The following is a 24,333-nucleotide window of genomic DNA, read 5'->3' as shown; positions in this document are numbered from 1 at the left end:
GGGGGGGGGGTGGGGGGCGGGAGTGGGGGGTGGATGGGTGGACGGGAGAGGCTCGATGAAAGAGAAGCTGCGTGGCGTACCTGGATGGCGGTGATGAGGAGACCGCAGGCGATGGCGACGCTGAGCTCCTTGTAATAATGCACCTTCCTCCTACCGTTCGTCGTTACGCCATAGTCCTGCTTGAAGACGAGGATGAGGTAGGGGGCGTCGGTTAGGTAGTCTTTCCTCCAGCTGGTCCTCAGGGGCTGGAGGACCGTCGTCCACTCGTGGCCCATTCGCTTCCGGTAGTTCACTTCCTCCTCGCGCTCCACGATCGCCCGGATCTGACGCTTGACCGAGGCGCTCGACACCGCGACGAAGGTCCAAGGCTCCGTGTGAGCGCCGCTCGGCGACGTTCCTGTCGAGGTCGCCGAGGTCATTTAGAACATAACTCTGCATCGAGCGTAGCTTGGATTATTATCGTCTTGTTATTTTCTCTTTCTTTTTTTAATGTTTGCTGTAACGTCGGTCGGTGTTACGTCTTGGAGTCAGCGCGACAATACACTTAACAATAGGTTTCGTAGGTACAATTGCTTAGAATTATAGTGTAAGTCTGGATTAAAGAATCGTAGCGGTAATTGTTGCTTGTGAAGTGCGCGCGCGTCGGTACCCTCGAGACGTCAAAATGTGCCGAGTGGAAAGAAAAAATTGCTTTCGCGACAAAGTCAAGACAAAAGACTTAACCTTGTAGTAAATATTTTGTAATAATAATGTAAGAGGAGGTAATGGCTCTCGATCGTCGCAATAGTCATCTGTAAGTGCGCTATACGAGCAGTGCTGGTAATGTATTATGCTATAGGTCTGGCCTCTCGGAGATTTTTCCCTAAGCTCTCTCTCTCTCTCTCTCTCTCTCTCTCTCTCTCTCTCTCTATATATATATATATATATATCTATATATATCTCTCTCTATATATATATATATATCTCTCTCTCTCTCTCTACCTCTCTACCTCTCTATCTCATTGCTATTCATCGCCGTCACCTTCACGTCCTAAGCGCGCAATGTGATCATTCGCAAGAGCTTGTGCAGCGATGCAAATGTGTTTTATCGATCGCATAAATGGGACGACTCTCGGGGAGGAATGGGAGAACGCTCGATTTAATAATGTCCATCGATTATTTCTCGTGCACGCAATGCTTTGCGTATTAAATGTAAATTACTATATGAATTTGTATCGAGCGATTGTATCGAGCATTCGTCGATTTCCTTATTACGACGTACAATGTCGATCATACGTGTATAATTGAGGAGAGGAATAATGCGAGCAACGACAAAGCCAAACGATCAGGAGCAGAACGATTTGCTCAGAAAAAATAATGTGCAACTTTTTTCGTTCAACCTGCGTTTGTTGAAAATTCTAAAAACAGAAACAAAGCAAAATACAAGAAAAAGACAAGAAAAATTGAAGGTTATAATTGAATTTGTATAAGATATGCATTTAACCGGTCATTATCAGCTGGATGCCTCGGCAATCTAACAAGCCTCTTTTATCTTGAATGCAAATGTTTTTCCGATTAGAGAAAAACATAATGAATAAAACACATGAAGAAAGGATAAATCTCGTGAAAATACTAGATCACCTTTGGCGCTAATGTCGCTTTTCATCAATGAATTGGATTTCCATATTTCACGTCCACCTTTCCTTCACCTCCAAATCCTCGCTCTCCTCTTTTATTTCGATCTAAAGTTACATTCGCGTTTGTGATAACAGCGCATCCCATCATCGATCATACGAACCGAGCGAAAAATACGCTTGGGCAGATTTTTTCTAAATTCGCCTCGTCCATTTTGGAATCTTCGTTATTCGCATTCGCTGGCGAGAAAGAACGTCGAGAGAAAATTCCCGCAACAAATTCTTTCGAAAGAGCTGAAATATAATTCATTGATAATAATAAGGCAGACAAACGATAAAAGACGATAGTTTAGGAATCAAAGATAAATACTGTTAGGATTAATCATATTTTTACTTGCATATTACAAAGTCAAGTGATGTAAATGTAAAGTAAGCGAATAATTAGGCCGGCGATTATTATCCGTAATGACATTCGCTGTCCCCTTCCCTCTCGGTCTTTCCTAAATAATGTAGTCTAAAAAGATGAATACTTCATTGGCAAAATACCTCGCTTTTATTAACGAAGCGTAACGAAATTCTTTATATTTTTGGCCTACTGAAAAAAAAAAAAAAATAAATAAATAAATAAATAAATGGACGAGAGAGAGAGAGAGAGAGAGAGAGAGAGCGAATAAGACGATGCAAATACTCGAAATCGCTCGCATACGCCCCTCTTTCGACCCAATAAAAATAATACCACGAGGAGGATTTGGGAGTCGACCGCGTTAAAATCACGCCTCCAAAAATGTATAAATACATTGGACGGAATTCCTTGGGAGCTCGCGCTTTCTAAAGAGGGCAATGCGCAGCTTCGCCGGAGAAAGAGGCTCGGCTGTAACAATGTCCAACACATTGCACACTGAGACGGAGGAAGGAAGCGCATCCACGCTGCTCGATCTTCCAACTTACCCGCGGCTCTCACGAGATTCTGGATAACTTCACGGGGCACCTCATCGGAGCTGAAGAACCGCAGCGTCCGACGCGCGTTCACCATCCTGTAGAACTCGAAGGAGCGCAACCGCAACTCCTCCTCCGTCGGCCTCTTGTACTCGAAAAGCACGTGCTCCAGGTCGCGCTCCAGGTGCGACTCGAACTCCTCGATCGCAGTCCCGATCACCTCGTCCTCTGCAATTATATCTCCGCTTAGTTGTTCGCTTAGTTGGCCCAAGCTTAGGCTCTCAAGCCCCAATGCGCTTTCTCGCGCGCGACAGCATTCGGCAACGAGTGTGTTGACCGTTGATTATCTTTGCTAAAAATACCGTCTTTGTCGACGTGTAAAATGCTGTTTATAAGGTCCGCGTGTAGAGTAGAAATTCCGATTACCGAAAAGATAAATACGACGTTTGATTGGAGAGTGGCGCGATGCGTCTTTGTGAAGCTGTCGCTTAATTAGCGCGGCATTCGAATATTTTATCACCTCGTGCATTTACAAATTCAACGCTTTTCCCCGTATCAGAAACAGAATTTTGTGATTAAAGAGCGATAAAATTGGCATTCAAATAATTTGGCGCTCGGTATACTCTTTAGCGAATAAATACGTCGATCGTCTGGGAACAATAAATTAATTATCGATTATTTTACAACCCAGGCATTCCTTATAAAAGTCGAATTAAGATGGATTGGCCATGTGTACGATGACGTACGTCACGTACGATAAACGCGAGATTAATCTATTCCAGCGCGTTCCAGCCCATTAAATGTAAAATTCGTAAAAATGCTATCGACCACTAATTTAACGTAAAAATTAGTTCACTTTACTCCCAACGCTATAGTATAATTATATATTCTGTAATAACAATAATTAACAATAATAATAACAATAATAATAATAATAATAATAATAAAATAAGAAGAAGAAGAAGAAGAAGAATCTCACGAGTGTGAAATAAACTAAAAGAAAATAAAAAACCAAAAAAAAAAAAACAACAACAAAAATTTCTAACAATTGCACCGCTACGATTGTTCGACTTTAAATTCCAAGCAAAAATGGTATCGATGGAACCTTGGAAATGCAAATGAATCATAATATGAATAAAAGTATACTCGACTGAAAAACATTAATTGACCATAAAATGCATTTAACGTTGGCTATGGATTTCCGTTTCGTTGCACAAAGAGGAATCGGAATGGATCGTATTAATTATATTATAATGCTTAATAAGAAGAGTTTCGTTTTCGCTCGTATCACTTTCAAATGGAATGTCTTTGGAAGCAAGGAAAACGTACATTTTACGATTACATATTATAATTTCTTTCTTCTTTTCTTTTATATATTATATAAGTGTGTAAGGTCATTATTCGCGCAAAGCGGTTATCGACTGACTATGAATATTTTATAAGTAGCTCTTTATTGGTAGAAAAAAAGATAAAAAAAAAAAGAAGAAAAAAAAAAGAAAAAAAAATAAGAAGATAAGCTACAAGTTAAACAGTTCTATGATATTCTCTTGATATAAAGTTTCCACGTTCTTGTGTTCGGGAACATACGTTATTAATGCTTTGTTCCTTGAAGAATTTGCTGCAAAGTGGTTTTGAAATTTAAATGCCATTAATGACGCTTAATTTTTTAATACCGAGACAAAATAATTTACTTATTGCATTACAAATTTCTAAGCGCCTTCATTTCGAAGGCCACCATTGCGCAATAAAATGGTAAACATTTTGTACAAATTTATTAAAAAGTGCACTCGGTCAATTCCTGATTGTCCTAGGCTGTTTGCTGCCGTCCAGATCGATCAACGTACACGCGCAGATCCTCGAACCGGAGCGACGGATAATGTAAGAAGAGATGAGAACTCGCCTGGCCTCGACTCCTTGGGCCTCGGCTTCGCGGCCCTCTGCCACGATCTCAGCAGCATGTTCAAAAGGAGCGCCCCGAGGACCATCGCCAGGACGATCGACTGGCCGTAATTGGCGAAGAATTGCGGCGCCGTCCCCGTACGGCCCGACTCCATGGCACCTGGCGGCTGCCGCGGCGGAGGGGCTAGGGGAGGTAACCGGAGCTAGATGAGCGACGAGAACAACGTGGCGATGTCCGGCCGATTGGAATTGAATCAACGACCTTGGGATTGAAAATCAACGGGCATTAAAGTTAAATGCACCTTGCCCTCGATTGCTCCGACTATCGGCTTTTAAAAATCTTCGGTAATTCAAAGCGAGCTTTGATAAAAACAAAAAAAGGATAAAAATAAAATAAAATAATAAATAAGAAGAAGTTGCAATCCACCGACACGTTAAGCTTGTAAATTGCCTCTTTAATGAGCTGCATTGTTGGCATAATAAAAGTGTTTTATCCCCTACGTCCGTCGAGAGATACCGTTATTAGCTTCTGATAAGGCGAATCGGTGCGAAGTATCGCATCGCGAATAAAATGAAATTAAAAGGGAGTAAGAAAAGTTATTCGAGCCGAATTTGTTTATAATGGACAAGGTAAGTGGATAATCGAGAGCAAGATTGTGTCTCAATAATTACATTTTTAACTTGGCAATAAAAAAAATGGCTGATCGTCCAACGATCTCGCTCACTCCTTTCGAGTCCCTAGAGTTACATAATAAGTACATAGAAATAACCGAGAGTAAGTATAATATTCAATTATGTTTTCTCCTCTTCTTAGCCAATATTCTTTCTAATTATCCACTTTTGTGAAATTTTTTTTTTTTTTTTTTTTTTTTTTTTTTTTTTGGAAAAAATCATTATAATCAAAAGCGCATAATATTTTTTATTTTCATAATTATCAACGAATTCGGTAGGACTTTCTGTCGTCGTTTTTATTTGCATCGTTGGAAAGTGGAAAAACCAAGTTAAAGAAATGCTTACTATTACCTACACAGAATCCGAGTGACCCTATTCCAAATGACCTCGGCTTCTTTATGTTGCAACTACTCTTACATTCATTCATTGAATTTTTAAAATTTTAAAGTATAACCTGCCCTTGTTTATCTCCGGTGATTATACATATTCTTTGAATAAATTATTATTATTTTATTTTATTTTATTTTATTGTTTTTTTTTTTTATTTTTTGTTTTTGTATTTTATGTATTTCATGACACGAATCGTCACGAATCGTTGCTCGATTAGATAAATAATAAATGCATAAACGCATTATTAGACAGATCGTCTAATATAATAACTCTGACGAAATATCGTTAATTATTATGACTATATATACATATATATAAATATATTATTAAAGACTTTATTTACGTCCTTTTTAAATATTGCCCGCAAAAAATATTCGATTAAACAATTAAGATGTGCGTGTAAGGTTTCGTGCATCCGCTTGTTTTAAAGTCAAGTTTTTATATTTTTCATGACTTGGTGATGAGTAATATGTAGATATCATTTGAAAATAATTATTATTAAAATTTTTAATGATAAAAGATGTATTAACATAATAAATAAATATTAAACTAATATAAAGATTGTAATTCGTAATAAGATTGTTGATTCGATTGCAAGAAATTTTTAATGATAATTAATGAGCTAAAGCTACAAGTGAAATTGTAGAGTTGAAAAATATTACCAATCACATTAAAATTACTATTTTCATATTTAATAAATACGTCGATAAAGCTTTATTAATTAATGTTTACATTAAATATTTAATTATTTGTATTATTAATTTATTTGTTTTATTAAATTATTGTATTATTAATTTATTAATAAAACATTTATTAATTTGCTATTTTTTCAGCTATTTGAATGATTACTTTATACCATTAAAAGTTATGTGATTACATACATTATAAAAACAATAACAATAGCTAAAACAATAATCACGATGATGATGTAAAGCATAATAATCCTTACATGTATACATTAGTATACATTATTTATATTGCGAACTTTTACTAAAGATTCAACAATTAATAACGAATTGATGCACGAATTTCTTTAATCGACAAATTCAACGTAAATAAAGCATTAAGGTGTGAAGTTTATAAAAAATTTTCCTGTTTAAAATTGTAGGCAACCTACTTTTTCTCACTCTTTTTTTTCCTTTTTTTTTTTTTAATTTACTTAGATTACCGAGGCCATAATAGTACCTACGAGGAATAAATTGACATTTAACAGTTAATCCCGGGGATAAGGTAGCTTTTCGCGCATTTATTACATTTTTCATAATTAAGTAGACGTGCCACACCCGAGGAGGACATATAAATGTCTAAAAATTGGGCCGAATTACCGTGACGCCGACAGTATTATTATCCTTCCACTTAGAGTTTTAGCACTGACGAGGCTGATGGTCGACGGACGAAGCGCACCGGAGCCAAATCGCCGTGAGTCTTCGCAGCCTCAGTGCCGAGGCGGTCGATCCATGGTCGTGGAGGGAGCCTGGGCTCGTGCTAAACTTTTCAAACTCGAGTAATCGCGCGCCGACTGAGCCTCTCCGCCCGAAGCCGCGATTTTCTCGCGATTCCATCGGCCTCTTCCCCCGCCGCGGCCACCCAATCCCGATCGTCCCTTCCCCCGGCGGTGGCGGTGGGGGGTGACAACGACCACGACGAAGGCGACGGTAACGACGACGATGGCGGTGATAACGTGACACGCGACGCGAAAATCAGGCCCGGGAGCGGAAGGACACTGAAGGGCATTTAGAAAATCGCTTTGGCCCGTGGCCCCGATTTTCTCTCTTGTCGCGTCGGAGTTGCGAAGTTTGGCAAGGAGCGGGAACGCCGCTGGCAATTATCCTCGTGACATAGTGATTTATCGAGTGTCTAGATCCCAACGAAGCTGCTATTACACGTGGATCGGTACCGCCGACCGAGTATGAGAAATCCCGTTGCGTCTTAACGAGCCAAACAAGTCCATATAGAGAGGAGTTCTTCGCCAAGCAGGAATTTGTGTTATTTGCATAAACTGGATGCTGCTGCGTTTGTTCACATCTCGCGTTGGCATACGTGGAACGTGATGTAAATCGACGTCTTGCACCTTCTTTTTGCACGTCGAAGTTGCATAAATGTAGAGCGGCGCTAGTCACCAAGCTGCTACCTCGGCAACTCCACGCGTTCACGGTTTTGCGTCATTTCGCCAACTCGTTAATTGCTCCTCCTCCTCCTCCTCCTCCTCCTTCCTACCGCCCCTCCTTATTCCAAGCACTGCAGCTATCCGTTTGCAAAAAGATCTCCGTGATATTGGAGGCGAGTAGGAGGGGAGCTCGATCGATGGCTTCGCTCACTCCTGCTATGTGGCCGATCTTAATCGATCGATCGATGCACCACAGCTCTTGTCAATGTGACATGATCTTGTTTTTGCGTTAAAATCGCGACGGGCAGAACGATCGAAAGATCAATTAATGCCAGCAGTAAGAATCAATCGACAATTGCATGTGTTTCATCAACCGACAATAATCTACTCGACTCCGCATAGAACGAATTCACATAATTCCCATAATTATTCGAGTGTATTGATAAGCTAGATCGTTATGGCAATTAAAACGTAATGTTAGATTTATCCGACATGCACGTGCAACGTTTGGCTTGCGTATTAGTAATTTTCTCGCAACGATTGTACCTCGTTACACCTGTTCGGCCTACATACGCTTCTCCTCTCGATCCTTCGAGGCCCGCATCGATAATCCGTAGGACGAGGGGGAGCTGTCGCGTTAAGGGTACTCTAAACGCCGATGAGGACGTTGCTCGATCGTTGATCGTACGATTATCAGTCGTTAAAGTGCCGAACGAAGCGTTGGGGTTCCGCGGAGGCCGTTAGGGTCATTGATTAAAAATCTCCGGTTTCTACGCGGGTGCGCCGTAGCGAGCGCCTCGAGGATCTAGCCAAGGGCCGAGCGGATAATGGCGCGAGCGAAACAAGAGCAAGGATTCATGGGTAATTCACCGTGGCGGAGGAGATTCTTTGTCGGTTGAACGGGAAGCCGGCCAATGCGCCCCTCGTCCATCGCCCATCGCCCCTCGCCACCACGCCCCTCGCCAATCATCAACAGCGGACGGGCTCAAGTGTGAGATCGTCTTGTGCTTCGAATCGGGCAGCTGCGAACGACAGGTGTGCGCCTCTTGCGCAGCCTCGGCAATCTTAGGCATATCCGCTGTTCCATCGACTCGCGCTGCTATGCCGGACGGTGAAAAACCTCGCAGTTTTGAGCGGAAATACTCGACCGGCACGTGAATATGTTAGATAATAGGGGTGCAAACGGGAAAATCGTATGCGTATCGGATTAGTAGTGCCGATTGGCAGTGCCGAATGAGGGATCGGGACCGGGGGCGGTTGGAGGTTGGAGGAGAGGACGAGAGGAAGGGAAAGAGGGAGATAGGGATGGAGAAAAGAGAGATAAGGAGTATCGTGAGCGAGCCGGTGCCAATAATATTATAATTTTATAGTCTCTTAATCGTACATAGAGAGAGAGATAGGGATGGAGAAAAGAGAGATAAGGAGTATCGTGAGCGAGCCGGTGCCAATAATATTATAATTTTATAGTCTCTTAATCGTACATATGTAAAGACTTTGCTCAAAAGTTTTGCTCATCCGAGTTTCGGCTTCTTCGTCCGGGAATCGTTAAGACGCCCAATGGTCTGCTGCCGGCAGTCTCATGTCAGCCAGACCTCAATTACACTTCTGCCAAACATCTGTCAGGTCTCCCTTTCCCCATCCTCCCCACCCGCCCACCGCGCACACTTTTTTTTTCACGACAAAGAAATGAGCCGTTATTAGCCTGTCAATTAGTTACGTCACTTATCTTCTGTAAGATATATCGACTTTGTTGTTTACTTTTTATTATGCGTAGCAACGGCCTAGTCCAAATGTGGTATGAATTGATGAAATAAGACCGAAGGAGCGAACGGAGGATAGGAAGAAAGAGCAAAGCAAAACAGTTGTGGCTCGAGAGAAAGATATTCGAGTTCTCTGGGACGAGTGAAGTGTCTGCGTGGATGTTTGAAATGACACGAGTATCCGTTCGAATTTCGAAAAAGGTTGCTTTTTTATGAACAAGACAATGTCGAATGATATGTTTATGTTTTAGATACTATTTGGCCATGTGGCCGTGAAACGTCTCGATTATCTTAAAAATATAGCAAAATTCGAGGCGACGACAGAATAATTATGAAGCCTAAAGGCTAATACGAGCCCTTGCGGACCATTCACCGGGAATGGCTAAAAGAAATTTATTGAAATGAATCGAAATCGGAATAGTAATGAAAATATCTTTTCCACCTTCCCTTCGTTTCGATTGGATAAATAAATGTTTTTTAAAAAATGCAAGTATCATTTAATGTCTAAGATCATAATAAATACGATCGTCACTCTTCCAACTTTACTGTCAAATTTGAAAAAATATCTTAATTTATTAAGTTTCCAATAAGTAAATTCATTATTACATTTGATAAACGTTTGTTCTACATTTTTCACATTTTTTGCCATTGAATAATGATTTTTTCCTTTGAGCAGCAACGGTAATGCCAACCACTGATATCGAATAAAACAAAAACCAATAATAATAATAATAATAATGAAAATAATAATAATAGTAGAGCGACATTTTTGTTTTTCAACATTAATTAATAAAAAATTATCGTTAAGCTTCGCCTAGAAATGTACAGAAAAATCTTGAACCTAATATACTAAGCAGAAATTTCAGTTGTTATTATTATTGAGCCTTTGAGATGAGAGTCGCGAAGGAGTCCTGTGAAATAGTATTTCGACTCATTTTGGATTACAACGTGTTTTTATCTGATTTTTAGGAAATTAACTATAAAAGTTTTTACCGCTATCCAGAATTAATTAACATATTGAAAATTTCTATACCTTTCCTACCAATTATGCAATAAAAAAAAAAAAAAAGGCTACAGAGCCAACAAAATTGAAACATGAAAAGGAATTTCCATAAATATATCTTAATAATAAAAGAAGAAAAAAAACGACAACAAACAAAAAAACACAAATCAAAATAAAACAATGTTAAGCCTGTGTTACGTCTTCTATGTATGTATGTAACGTTGCAAAACAAATTATAAAGGAAAAAATTAATTACAAAATAAAAAAAGCCAACATGTGACTTCATTTGAAATCAATATATTGCAAGCCTCGATGAGTTCACATATTAATTCAATTAATACGTACACACCAACGTGACACGTCGAAATGATAAGATTATCAAAAATGTAAATAATCGAAGATATTGGTATTTCTGGAATTCAATTATAGCATTACAGATATTCTTCACGGTTTATAAGTATTCTAGTCCAAAGTAATTGCAAATAATATATGCAAAATACCCACTTGTTTTTAAACATTCCCTTTATAAAGCTACAAAGGGAAAATCATTTAAGCTTAACTTTATTATAGTCGCACGAGGTTTTATTATATTATATTGAGATAATATAAGAAATATTCAAGCAATCATGAATTTTCCGCGGTCAAGAGAATTCAAGACTTTTTGTTTGCGTTTGTTCACCTACATACCTCCTGCGCAGTATTTAAAAAATGATTACACATCTCTTGTAAATGTAAAAATATATATATATATATATATATATATATATATATATATATATATATATCGAACATTATTATAAGCAACTTGTATTCTTGAATAATTTATCAGAGTAGCCGAGAAATAATTTCGTAAAATATAATATCACATTTAATATGTCACCGTCGATTCGCTTAAAGAAGCGTTCGTAAGAATAATTTTCATGGCATTGTTATTCTGAGTATATTGAAGTTTATAATTCTACGAGGGAGATAGGAAATTGATATTAGCCGAGCATTAACCAACATCCAGCCTGGGCCTTAACAGTAGACTTGACAAGATTTTCAGTTAAATCAAGGAATTATTGATTTCAATATCGGCCGTCTTTTGAAATTTTACACTCGGAACATCTAATGCCTTATCTTGACAATCGATCGGTGATTCTAACGAAAGGAGTGAGATCAATTCTGCAGCAAATTGCCGAACGAAAAGTGTCTGGACGCATCAAGTTTTAAAGAGAAAATTTCCTTTTACATCGAGCAATTTGATTAAAAAAAAAAAAAAAAAAAAAAAAAGACACAAATAAATAAATAAATAAATAAATAAAAAACAAAACAAAACAACGATAAATGTATTTTACTCGAATAAAATAGTATAATATACGCGGTATATTATCTCTATCATATTCTTATTAAAATTAAAATTCCTCGTGCCTGTTCTTTTAAAACTTTTTACTAGTCAGTAACTGAAAATTTTTAATATATCCTAATAATCGTATAAAATTATTTAAAAATAAAGTACAATACTTAAGTCGTGGATCTAGAAATAAGTACAATTAATGCGCAACACTATATTGCTGTTATATTATGTTATCGTTACGTGGGCAAAATAAATTATTTATAATAATGTCAATGATGACAAGGGAATTATGTAGAATTGTTATATGATCGTATATCGTGAATTTCTTAATCGCAAAGTTATTGGATTTTGCATTACACGTTATCGATGATTTGCCTATCTACACATTACCGTAAGTATGCACAAACTATAAAAGGTAAAAAATTGCTATAAATTATTATTAATAAGAATGCCTTTGTCGTTTACGTAGCTATAGTTTCATTCTACTTTCTGCCACGAAAAGTAAGAGAAAAAATCAACCAAAGCACCAGGCATCTCCGAACAAAACCAGATAAATCACTTACGTTAACGTTCCTATTAATAACGCACATTTCACTTATAGAGAAGTAGATGAACGTTATTGGTAAAGTGTCGTTTATTTATTATATTTTTTTTTATTTTTAACGGACAAGAGTCTTACTTATTTACTTATCGATAGTAAGGCTACTTAGATGAGATATCGAATTATTTAAAAACATTTTCGGATTTTAAACGATATTCCAATATTCAAGGAAATAGCCTTAATCGAAAAACACTCGCATTTTTCGTACGAAATAAAATTACGAATAATTTATAAGGCATTCGATAAATAAATTATATTTGCTTTGTGCACGTGTTAATCGACGCTTCTATGCTTTACTGGCGATGGGGCGGGGCCGGCCGTTTTGTTTTTTGGGGGGGGGGGGGGGGGGGGGGGGGGGGGGGGGGGGGGGGGGGGGGGGGGGGGGGGGGGCGGCGGCAGGGACAGAAAAAAAGGAAAAAAAGAAGAAAATAAAAATATGTTAACACGACGTTCTTCTTTAATTTTAAACTCGATAATTATTGTTATTATAGGATAGTACTTAAAAATTTAATTATCATTATCATGTCGCTGCTAGGTGTAGCGGATGTAGCGTAAAAATCAAAAATACGTGATGGATATGCCTTGGCTATCAATCGAATAAAAGCTGAAAAAATTTTATCGACGAATTTTTCAACATGTTTGTATACATTATGACATCGAGTGTGTAAGAATGCATCTTCATTGATTTGGCCAACTAAAGCAAATGTACAATTAATTATGTGCTCTGTAACGTCGACAAAGTCCTAATGCATTTTGTTTGTCGATCGAACTTCTTATAATAATAGAGGAGAGAATAAGAAGGACGTGCCTCGTATATTTATTATTATTATCCGATTAACAGCGCTAGAACAATAATTTTCCACTCTCGAGTTTATTTCACATTCATCGAGTCAATGGTGCCTTAGGTTATTTATTTGTTAAAAATTGTAATAAATAGCAATCGTAAATATCATTTAGATCATTTACTAATTTTAGTTATTTCAAAATAAAGCATTCGTCGGCCTTATAGTAACACTTGGCTTTTAAAAGCACTCAAAGTACTTTGAGCCACCAATTATTCTAGGGGAAAAGAAAAACAATTCTATTACAGCGCCCCATTCGATTAAGTGGACCCCCTAGAGTTATTGAAATTTTCACGAAATTAAGCACTAAGGCGCAAATACCGAAGCTCGCACGGAGATTTGCCTCATGATAATGATATTTTGCGCAAAAGTGCGCGCGATAAATAAACGACTGCGAAAGAGCTGAAAGCAATTGATAGATGAAAGCTGTCGTTTAACCAATAGGACTCTCGCCAATGTGATTGTGAGGTAAAATAACGAAGGGAGCCGTTTGCTAAAAATTGCGCGTAACAAGCCCCATCGAGGAAAACAGCGCAGCTGCATCAACGAAATCCAGAAATGCTAATAATCGTCGTGGATGTGCGCGCGAGCGTTGCAACTTTAAGGAAAAGTCATCCGCACCCGCTCCCTCTCTCCCGCCCCGCGCATTCACTCGCGCTCTCACTCTCATTCGGTCTCTCGCTCGCCCTCTCACTCTCGCTCGCTCTCTCGCTCGCCCTCTCACTCTCACTCGAAACCACACTCACTCTCTCTCTCTCTCTCTCTCTCTCTCACTCTCTCTCTCTCACTCTCTCTCTCCCTCTCTCTCTCTCTCTCCAACTCTAACTCTAAATATCAAAGTCTATCTCGCTCATACGTTCGCCCGGATGCAAACTCTCGCGCAGGCCGCGGTGCGCACACCCACACGCGCGCACCACGCACATCCGAGGCCTGGTGTGGCTCAACGAGCGACGGGGGGCAGTGCCCGTCGCAATGCACCTCGGCGTCGATGCGCCCGAGGAGGCGACGGCCCCCTCGATCTCCACCTCGCCATCCGCTCGCGCACTGACAGCTGGAGGTTATGTTCGCGGCTGGCCGGGGCCCCGAGCGCGCAGAGACAACAGCACATAACCTTGAAGACGGCCGTTTAACCAGGAGCGATGCAGCCACCGTCGTCGTCCTCGACGTCGGCCAGGAGGGAGCCAGCGATGACCGTCACCCACATACTGACGTTCGGTGAGTCCGTGCGCGAGGGGCCCGATCATCCTTTCCCGCCCCGCCCAAATCTTTCTATCGCTCGCGCGCAATGGCAACGCAATTGGCAACGTCTCGGCTCGCTTCCTCGCGTGACAGCTGGCCGACTCTTTTCTCCTCCTCCTCCTCTATCCCCCTCCCCCACCCTTATCCCTCATCCCTCATTCCTCATCCCTCATCCCTCATCCCTCATCCCACCACCCCTTCCCGGCGAAACCTTGCAAAAAGCGAACCGCAGGGTTCGAGTCGAGCCCGGGTCACCGCCACGGCAGTGGTACACAATCCGATCGCTTAATCCCTCGTCCCACCAACACCTCCAAACACACCAATCTCGCCTCCAACAACCACCACACCACCGCGTTACCTCCTGCTCCTCTACTTCACCTATCTAATCCCCTTTGGAGTACATATCGTCCCGTGTAGGATGCGGTCTGGCGGTTCGGACGCACCGAGTATCGAGACGACCGAGTCGCGAGAAATAAATATCATTGTCGGCTGAAATTTGACATTAGGTCGATGCTATGTTGATAATAATTGTAAGTGAGGATGGGCTTTTAAGTGCGAGTAATAGCGTAAGTGGGACGTAGATGAGGTGAGGTTGGATTTATTATTGGTAGGAGCCGGGTGTGTAATTGGGAGTGGTAGCGTTAGCTTAAAGCGAATAGGCGGTTGCGCGTAAAAACAATCGCGTTGGGTTGAAACGCCCGTGCATGCGCGCCTGATAATATTCCGTAAATTCTTATAACGAATTACAATTTAATCTCACGTCGTGCTGTTGCGTGTGTGCGTGCACGCGAGCGTGTAATTAAGCATATCGCAGGTCGATATCTTTAATAAACAAATGTAGGCACACAAATCAATATAAGAGATCCGATGTGACAATTATTATCGTCTTTGTCGCTCTCCTGACCACTGCGTATCCTCGTCTTGGCTACTCTTACTATTTGTCCATCTCTCTTTCTTGCTTCCTTGCATTCTTGCCGTTACTTCCCTTATCTCGCAGCATACGTACCGCAATTATCGATTACGTATTCTTCCGATAAATATCCTTATGCACGTGCTCGCAATGTGTGCACTCTCGTTGCGTGCATTTTGTCTCCATCTTAACCTGCATGGCTGCTCCCTCATTTACGATGTGGCCGCATAGGCAGCGAGCGTTAAGCGGCCTTTTAATGAGAAACTTATTAATTATTTAAAGTGCGTCGAGTTGATTGAAATTCCCGACGAGTGGATTGGTAGGAGAGTACGCGCAAGCGGCTCAATTCTCGTAGCCCATTTGACTCGTTTACGCTTTAATAATAATCTCCTCGCTCCGTCCTAGAGTTAAAAATCAATGTTACACACTATTACAGCATGTAATAATTTCAATGTAACGTCAATAATTCGAGAGAGACGCTTGTAGTATGCGTTTGCTTAATACAGCAAGTTGCCGAGCTAGTTATCTTATATATTGGTTGACCTAATTTTAACAATAATTACTTTATCTATTTTCTTGACTATAATTTGTAATTTATAATTTCGCGTTGCATTGTTGAAATGCTAATGTATTTTCGATGCAGCAGTGAGCTTTGTATGCTTTTCAAGCAAACACGTTTATAAATGTTTATAACATATTTTTTATTTTAGCGACACCTCCCCAATGCATTCATATCTGGATCTTTCGATAAGCTCGCAGCCACTGCAAATGTATAAATTAATTGGCGAAGCAATTATAAATAATAAACAATCGATTCGAAATCATTTAATTTCGTATGTATTCCATACGTAGGCGCGTGGGCGTGTGTGTACACACACACACACACACACACACACACATATATATATATCCTGTAATGTAGGCAAGTGTTTATTCAATCTTGTAAGGGTCTATCCATTGAAAATCATCTAAATCTGCTCTGTGACTATATCCTTAGAAAGAAAAAGAGAGAGAGAGAGAGAGAGAGAGAGAGAGAGAGAGAGAAAAGAAAAAGAAACGAAATGAAAGAAATAAACTATTGTTTTATGACAATACCACAATCAAATTTATCTTTGATTACTGGATTTTATCCTTATTATTGGCTTTTATTACAGTACTTGCACGTTTTATGTCTAATCGCTCGTCAATGTTAATTAAAATTGTTACTACATACGAATTTATACGATATAATTTATATTATAATTTCTATAATTAATTTTTATATAATATCGAATGATTAGATTAAGAAGAAATTAAATTTATATAATTTATAAAATGTATACTCACTTGAAAAATATGCGTAAAATTTTCCTTCATCTTTCCAAACGGTAAGAGTCTAAAGATACGAATGCCTTTGATTTTTAATAAATATAAGTTTTTAATTGTTAGCCAATATTGTAAAGAAAAAGAAAAAGAATAAAGAAAAAAGAAAAAAGAAAAAAGAATAAAGAATAAAGAAAAACAAACAAACATGGATAGTAAAAACTTTTTAATATTCTTAACAATAGAAAGAGAAAAGAAAAGAGATCAAAGGCATATATATGATATTATTTATGCGCTAACAGTAATCACGCGAAATCTCTACAAGATTTTTAAATATTTATATATAAATGCTTGTTTCGTCATTAAATGTTTAGCGCTTCTACGAGCTCAAATCTTATTTAAAAATAATTTCTCTATAAAAGTGCACAAGAGTTAAAGTGAAATTTTTATTTCAGCTTTATCGTGAGTCTACACTATTCTATCATATGTGATATAGGTCAGCAGTTTTACGTTCACAATCATTTTGAGTGGAATTCAATCAATTTACAATAAATCTCATATTTGAAGAATACATAAATTGTAGCTACTTTATTATAATAACATTTATTATAATTTGTATTATTTTTTTTTTCACGTGTAAATTTGTTGTTGTTGTTGTTGTTGTTTTTTTTTTTTTTTTTTTTTTTTTTTTTTTTTTTTGTCAAACACGTAGCTAGATATAGTGTTAACTGATGTTAGTATGTTTATTAGAAGATTTAAATATTTAATAATAGCAGGCACAACTTCGAGATGAAATTTTCATAGTCTTGGAGAGATGTACTTATATATTCGTTTGGTAACAGGAATTAATCTTAAAAGGTTGGTAAATTATTAACTTAAAGCACCAAGTTTGAGTAATTCATAGATTCATATGAGAATCCAACATAAATGTAATTTTATAATTGCAAGATAATACAGATGCAATTAATACGAATGCAAGGTAATCTAACGTAATGTTGAAAAAATAAATAAAACGATGGTTGAATGAAAATCGGAGCACCTAACTGTCATATCGTATATTATTACTGGGTACTGTTATTTTGCTAGATTATTCAGCATACGTGTAAGCTATTTTTCTTATTTATAAAATTGTTGATATTACGTTTAAATAATAGAAAAATGCTAGGGTATACCGTCGGCAATAAGAAATTTAAATTCCACGAATGACTTTCATCTTAATTTAAAACTTTTAAAGAGGAGTAATTTAAATATAAACTGCATTTTTATCACCTAGAGTGAAAAATATTACTACATAATAGTGGAATATAAATTCAAGGTTATTATGTGCATTCTTAACCTCATTTGCAATCATATAAAAACTATTTACATTGAAATTATGATGTTGTATGTACTGACATTTTACAACAACTATCGACATTTTTTGGTTTCTCCAAGTTTATTTCAATGGCTTTCTGATTTAACATATATTTATGTTTTTTTTTTTTTTTTTTTTTTTTTTTTTTTTTTTTCTAACTAGACTGCATAGATCCGATGTTGTATCCTAACCTGCACTGGACTAGATTTGTAATACTTTTTGCTTTTTATCTTCATTTCGAGTTCTCTGCTGTGGGTTTATTGCTAAAGTAAAACTTAATTCAGTATAATGTGGTTTGAAATTCTTATATTTTTACGTCTCTTATTACAGTATAGATCAAATTTAATTAAAAAATATGTATAGCTTGGAGCCTTAGTCTTAAGCTAAATATGATTATTAATTTTATATTTAACTACCTTAGTCTAGGCTTTGAATAATTTTAAATGATTAAAATGTATTATTCCAATGTAAATTCATTATGCAACAAATCAATAAATGTAATGTATACATTTATTTATCGATAGCTTGTCAATTGCATAAAACAAAATATTTATGTAAAAATGTTGCTCGCTCTCTCTCTCTCTCTCTCTCTCTCTCTCTCTCTCTATCTATCTATTTGTACGCACGCGCACACACGCATATATGCACACACATATATATATATATACTACATTATTTATACATATCTATCCATACATCCCCCCCCCTCTCTCTCTCTCTCTCTCTCTCTCTCTCTTCCTTCTCTCACACACACACACACACAATGTTTATTAATATTTTTAAAGTAAAAATATAATTTATATTCCGAAATTAACAATTATATAAATTTCTTAATTCGCTTATCCATTTTTAATATTATGAGATGTTTTGATGGATGACTTTAAGTTCGCTATTAATTTGCAAGTCACGTTTTTATATCAGTATCAACGCAAAAAAAAAAAAAAAACTTATTTACATTGTGAACAAAAGATTTTTTATAATTGCGTTGGGTTTGAGTTACATTAAATAGATATAATCCACAAGTTTTGTTTTAAAAATTTTTCTGATTAATTCGATCTAACGATTGTATATAATTATTTACAATGTTACATAGATGCACCTATCATTGCCATTATTTAAAAATAATTATCTATTCTAATATTATCTAGATTTATTATCTTGATTGGAGTAACACACGGTATGCTTCATCATTTTGCATTATTGATTTTTTTTTTTTTCATGGAGAAATAATAATTTAAAAATTGATACAATTATTTTAATTAAGTTTATTTATTATTTTAATGTAAGGTAACTTAAGTACATTAATTAAAAATGTGCATTGAATTATTCATTATAATGGAAAAACATTTGGAATTGGTGATTGTGCAATCACAAGAAAAATTTCATTGACTAGTCACAACTAATTAATATATAATTTAACTTATATTTTAAATAATTAAATTTTAATACGTAAATAGTAGAACTTTTTTGTTTTTCAAAAATACACTCTTGTTAGGTAAAGTAAAATATCGAAACAATAAAAATTTCATTATATATATATATATATATATATATATATATATATACAAGTCGGCCTTCTGTTATATTATCACATATTAATTTAAATGCCTAACGATATATTTATAATACAAATTCACTTTCATTATTTTATCTTCGTAACAATAATTTATGTATAATTTTTTTTAAGATTTTTTTTTTGTCTTAAACGTACAGAGTAATTTTTAATAAACAAAAAAAAAAAAGAAACAACGAAACAAAAATATTTAGAAAAATAGTTGGATTCAAAGTTAATCATTTATTTTTTGTTTTTTTTGTTTTTTTATATAAACTGAATGTAAATCAGTTTTCATCATCTCTCATAAATGGAACTTAAAAATAAATACTATAACTTTCTAATCTATAAAGATTTTTATCATAGCTTAATGTGGTTGATTAAGCGGGAAAATGTTATATCTCTACGCAAGCAAGCGCCAATCGATGAAAGTTAATTGGATAATTCGTCATTTTCATAAATAAAAAGAATGAAAATTCATTATTTTTCTCATTTTGGTAAGAACAATTATATAGGCCGATTGTCCGAATCCATTAATATTAAATCATAAGTATATCGAATAACTAAACAATTAAACAGCTATTGTGAAGAGTAATAAGAGAAATGTCCGGTAACGAGTTTCCTATGTTCTATCATAACGTCATTAATGAAGAGAACTTAAGTCGTACTTCATAGATTCAATTGAGAAGGTCGTGTTTCATGGGTCAAGTGCCTCGATGTTAGTTCAGATACCATCGGACATCCTTTGCCAAACAAAAGACACTTTCTCTCGTAAAAATAGCAAGACTGAAAACGATAAATTCTAAAAGCGTCGTCGATCTGGAAGTGGCCAAAGAAAATCCTTAAACTCGCATGGATCACGAGATGCGCGATCAATGATAAGCGCGATTTACTGCATATTTACTGCGATATTTTTGCATACTTGACATACATAAAAATCAAACACTCGCTCTTGGTGTCGCATTAATTATAAAAATTATTAATGAGAATCGATCTTGTATTCGAAAATGGAGCCGATTGCCATTTATTGCATCTGCACAATTACAAGCTATTGTCCTCGCAATCGGAAGCTCAATGCGACAGAAAACATCAGCGGGAGGATTATGATCGGTGATCGCCTTTTTTCTTTTTTTCTTATTTTATTATTATTATTATTATTATTGTTATTTATTTTTTTTTTTTATTATTCTTTTTTTTTTTTTTATATAAATCACTTGACATTTGGCAGTTTTATTAAATGGAAGGTGACGTTAGTCGCGCACTTTTTTTTTTCACCCGAGCTTGTGAAGATAAAGCCAATGGATCGGAAAGTCGGCGAGTTAAAGGCAATAATTACGTTTGTGTAATCGCGATGCTACGACTAGGTGTCGCATCTCACATGGTCATACAATCCTGTTTAACAATCCATTTATTTCGTTGATAAAGTAGTTTTTACTCGTTTATACGTGTTCGTAGGTTAATTAGATAAGCTCGGTTGAGGACTGTAATTATATTTATCATTCGGGCGTTTAACAATTTGCAGACAATCGACGAGTTTAACAAAATACACGGTGTCGTGAACAGCTTGCGAATAATTAATGCTCGCTAATGTTGAATTGGCACAGGTAATATCTAGAGGGTATTATTGTCGATGCTCGAACTATCGATTTAACCGAACTAGCAGCTATGCAATTCAACGTATCTATGGCCCAAAGTAATTATTTAAAAACAATTCGTTGTAAAATAGAAAATTTTTTTAGCTAGGCTAATGACTGTTTACTGTTTCGGATTAGATTAGCTCGTGAAAAAATAATGGCAAGGCGACAGCTGCGGAGCAAGAACTGCGAAATTGTTAGGACCAAGATTATAATAATAACAATACGCGAATTTACAGGCTCGATGGAGAAATAAAGTTTTGAAGATTATTGAATCATCGTGAAAACAGATAATTTTACAAATAAACAATTACTAATATAATTCGTAGCGACATTTTTCGAAAGTAAATAGTATTAAAATTGTTTATACAATGTTCTAATGGGCAATGTTCAGTTAATAAAGTAGCATTGAAAATTATGAAAAATTAATGTCACGGCAATATATGTTCTCTTAAAAGTAAATTTTGTGTCTGTAATTTAGACTGATGTTGATATTGTGCATAAATTATGGGGAATTTACAGTTCATAGAAACAACGAACATTCCATCTTTTGAGACGAGTAAGCACCCCATTAGCGATTAAACTTGCAAGATAATAAACTTTAGCTGCCAAAATTTTTCATTTGGAATTACGAAAAAAAAAGGCACATCTAAGAAAAATTATATTTATTTATGTATAAACGCAATGCAAATAGAAAATACATAAAGAATATAAATAAATTTCGTTTAAGTACTTGTTACGTTTTTTTTAAAAATAATTTAAAAACAAAAAAAAAACAAAAAACAAAACAAAACAAAAAACAATAAAAAAACAAAATAAAAAAAAAAAAAAAAAAAGAAATAAGAAAGAAGAAAGAAGGACAAACTATTATCATTGAGAATAAACATTTTTACTTTTCAGCACAATAGAAAGTGCATGAACAATGAAATGCGAGATTTCGGGTGCGATTTAATAAATTAACATCTCTAGCATCGAAATCACGAAATATCTCAAATGTTTTATCATCGCTTCTCCCGACAATTAACAAAAATCAAAATGTTCGTAGACGATAATCTATTATCCACACCTTGTAAAATTTTATAAAATATATTCGTGTATAACAGGACTATCAACTCTATTGTTATTATTTGCTTTAAAGAGGAGAAAAAGAAGGAAAAAGAATGAAAGAAAGAAAAAAAGTAAAGGAAACATAAAGAAAACGATGCCTTATCATGTACAATTAACGAATGCTCGACGCTTACAAGTTCGAGGATTAACTTATTTTTCCCAAGCCATTTATATTCCGCCAATACCGTTTTCGACTTTTGTTGAACCGCTCGCATTAAGCGTACGCGAGAGCATAAACGCGCACGGCCACTGAAACTCAAATGCTAATTTTCCAGCGTGTATGAAAAAAATTTACATTAAGAATTGCATGTAATTATGTCAGTAAGTACATTGCTGAGCGTATCTCGGCAAAGATTGTTCTAACTTTGTACTATCGGGTGGAAATAATAATTCCTTAATAAGTAAGCTTTCGCTTACATCCGTATCGCGGCTTATTATTAATTTCTTTAATATTTATGAAGACAAATGATCGACGCTTGGCTCGAAGGCTCGAAAACGCAATGTAAGCAGCTTCTACGCCGATGACTATGCGTATCGTGATTTGGAGGAAAATTTGCAAATTTACGAGACTCTGCGAAAACTGCAGAATTTCGAAAGAACAAAACCAATCGCGAAAATTATCTGCTCAATCCTCATAAACTAATTGACTTTTGCGATTATTCTTCATATGTGTACGTGCGACAAAGGTCCATTTATTCTTATATTTATTCTCATAGACGACGTTAATAAAAATACCATAAAAGTTATTCGGATGGGAATCGAGTGGCTTAATGGTAAAAACGTCTCCCACTCACAAGTAATTATATTAATCACCTACCGCTTCGAATGTTGAAAAACATACATTATTTACATTTTATTATGACTTTGGACTTGCGATATCTTTGCTTCCGTCGACTTGTCAAATGATGAATTTTTCTTCGTAATTTTTAAGCAATGAATTCGAAGAGATTTCTTTCTTTTTTCCCTCTCTTCGTGTTTTTGTTTTTGATAAATCTATCGTTAATCCGAGATTTACAATATGATTATTATATTACAGTATAGACTGTTGACGTTATTCCTTTTTAAAATGTCACCCAATTGAAAAAGCCTGCAACTATCGGTAAATTTGATTTGTCCTCACGAGTGTGTCCTATTAATTTTTAAAGACAAGCGTGTGTTGCGTGCTCTTTGCGAACAGTATCGGCAGAAATTTCTAACAGCTCGCCAACGAATCCGTTCTCTATCCCGCTGCTCCCCCCCTCCCCCTCCCCCCGCCCCACCAACCCAATTATATGGGAAACAGCATGAGCTTGGATAATTACGGAAGAGAATGAAAATGATAATGAGCGTGCGAGAAATTGAATATTACAAATGGGACATTATGAATGCATAATCAAGTCGTGTCTGTGTGATTAGGGAGCGAGGATAAAGACACAAATGCCGCTCGTATAATCAACCCGATGAAAGCAAGAAATTCCGTGGATCGTTTGTTAAATTTGACGCCCTACAAGGGCCAAGCAAGATAAACTCAGAGGCCATGGGTACGAAGGCTCGTAATCAGTGCGAGGGCACGAGTCGCAGCATCCCAATTAACCTCGTATATCCGTATTAAGAGAAAAGCGTCGGATCGCGTGCGCGATGGCGTGGCTCCCGATCGTGTATTGGTCCAGTGGGGGGTCGGCGGGGGGAGGGGGGTAGAGTAAGGAGAGACGAGAGATAAAACTGAGCGACGGCCTCGGCTTCCGGGGCGCATTTTTCTCAAAGTAGCGAAAACACTCGTAGCCGGGATAAATGCGCGCGAGATGCAATTATGTGCGACGGTGGGCGCTCGCGGCCAATAATAATATCGCGAGATGTGCGCGCCCGCGCACATGAGAAAGCCTCGATCATTATACGAGTTTTCGAAGCGCTAAAAATAGCGCTCACTTTCGCCCTCGCACTCGGTACTTCTCGCATGCGGGCGTACGAGTGAGAGGAGCCTCGCCTTGGATCGGCGGGGCGGTGGAGGGGGTGGGACCGGTGGCTGTTGGTTTTCTCTTGGGTAGGGGGATTGGGGGTCATGGGGGCGGTGGTGGGTGATTGAGGGGTATGGGAGGT

At 37.0% G+C, this 24,333-nt stretch overlaps 2 protein-coding genes across 2 annotated transcripts in view; one reads left to right on the top strand and one right to left on the bottom strand.

Moving 5' to 3' along the window:
• The window catches only part of Iyd (Iodotyrosine deiodinase), a 10,964-nt gene extending 10,361 nt beyond the window's left edge, over positions 1-603 (bottom strand). The window contains exon 1 of the mRNA XM_011495864.1: positions 81-603. Coding sequence (XP_011494166.1) covers positions 81-419 — 339 coding nt within the window. The 5' untranslated portion in view covers positions 420-603. The remainder of the gene's footprint in view (positions 1-80) is intronic.
• Positions 604-14,034: 13,431 nt separating this feature from the next.
• The window catches only part of LOC105359507 (ribosomal protein S6 kinase alpha-5-like), a gene marked incomplete at its 3' end in the record, with an annotated part of 84,281 nt that continues 73,982 nt past the window's right edge, over positions 14,035-24,333 (top strand). The window contains exon 1 of the mRNA XM_011496121.1: positions 14,035-14,374. Coding sequence (XP_011494423.1) covers positions 14,299-14,374 — 76 coding nt within the window. The remainder of the gene's footprint in view (positions 14,375-24,333) is intronic.

Source organism: Ceratosolen solmsi, unplaced genomic scaffold (assembly GCF_000503995.2).
Source record: "Ceratosolen solmsi marchali unplaced genomic scaffold, CerSol_1.0 scaffold11, whole genome shotgun sequence".
NCBI classification, from domain to species: Eukaryota; Metazoa; Arthropoda; class Insecta; order Hymenoptera; family Agaonidae; genus Ceratosolen; species Ceratosolen solmsi.
The sequence above is the reverse complement of the archived record's forward strand: the minus strand, read 5'-3'. Positions and strand labels throughout refer to the sequence as shown.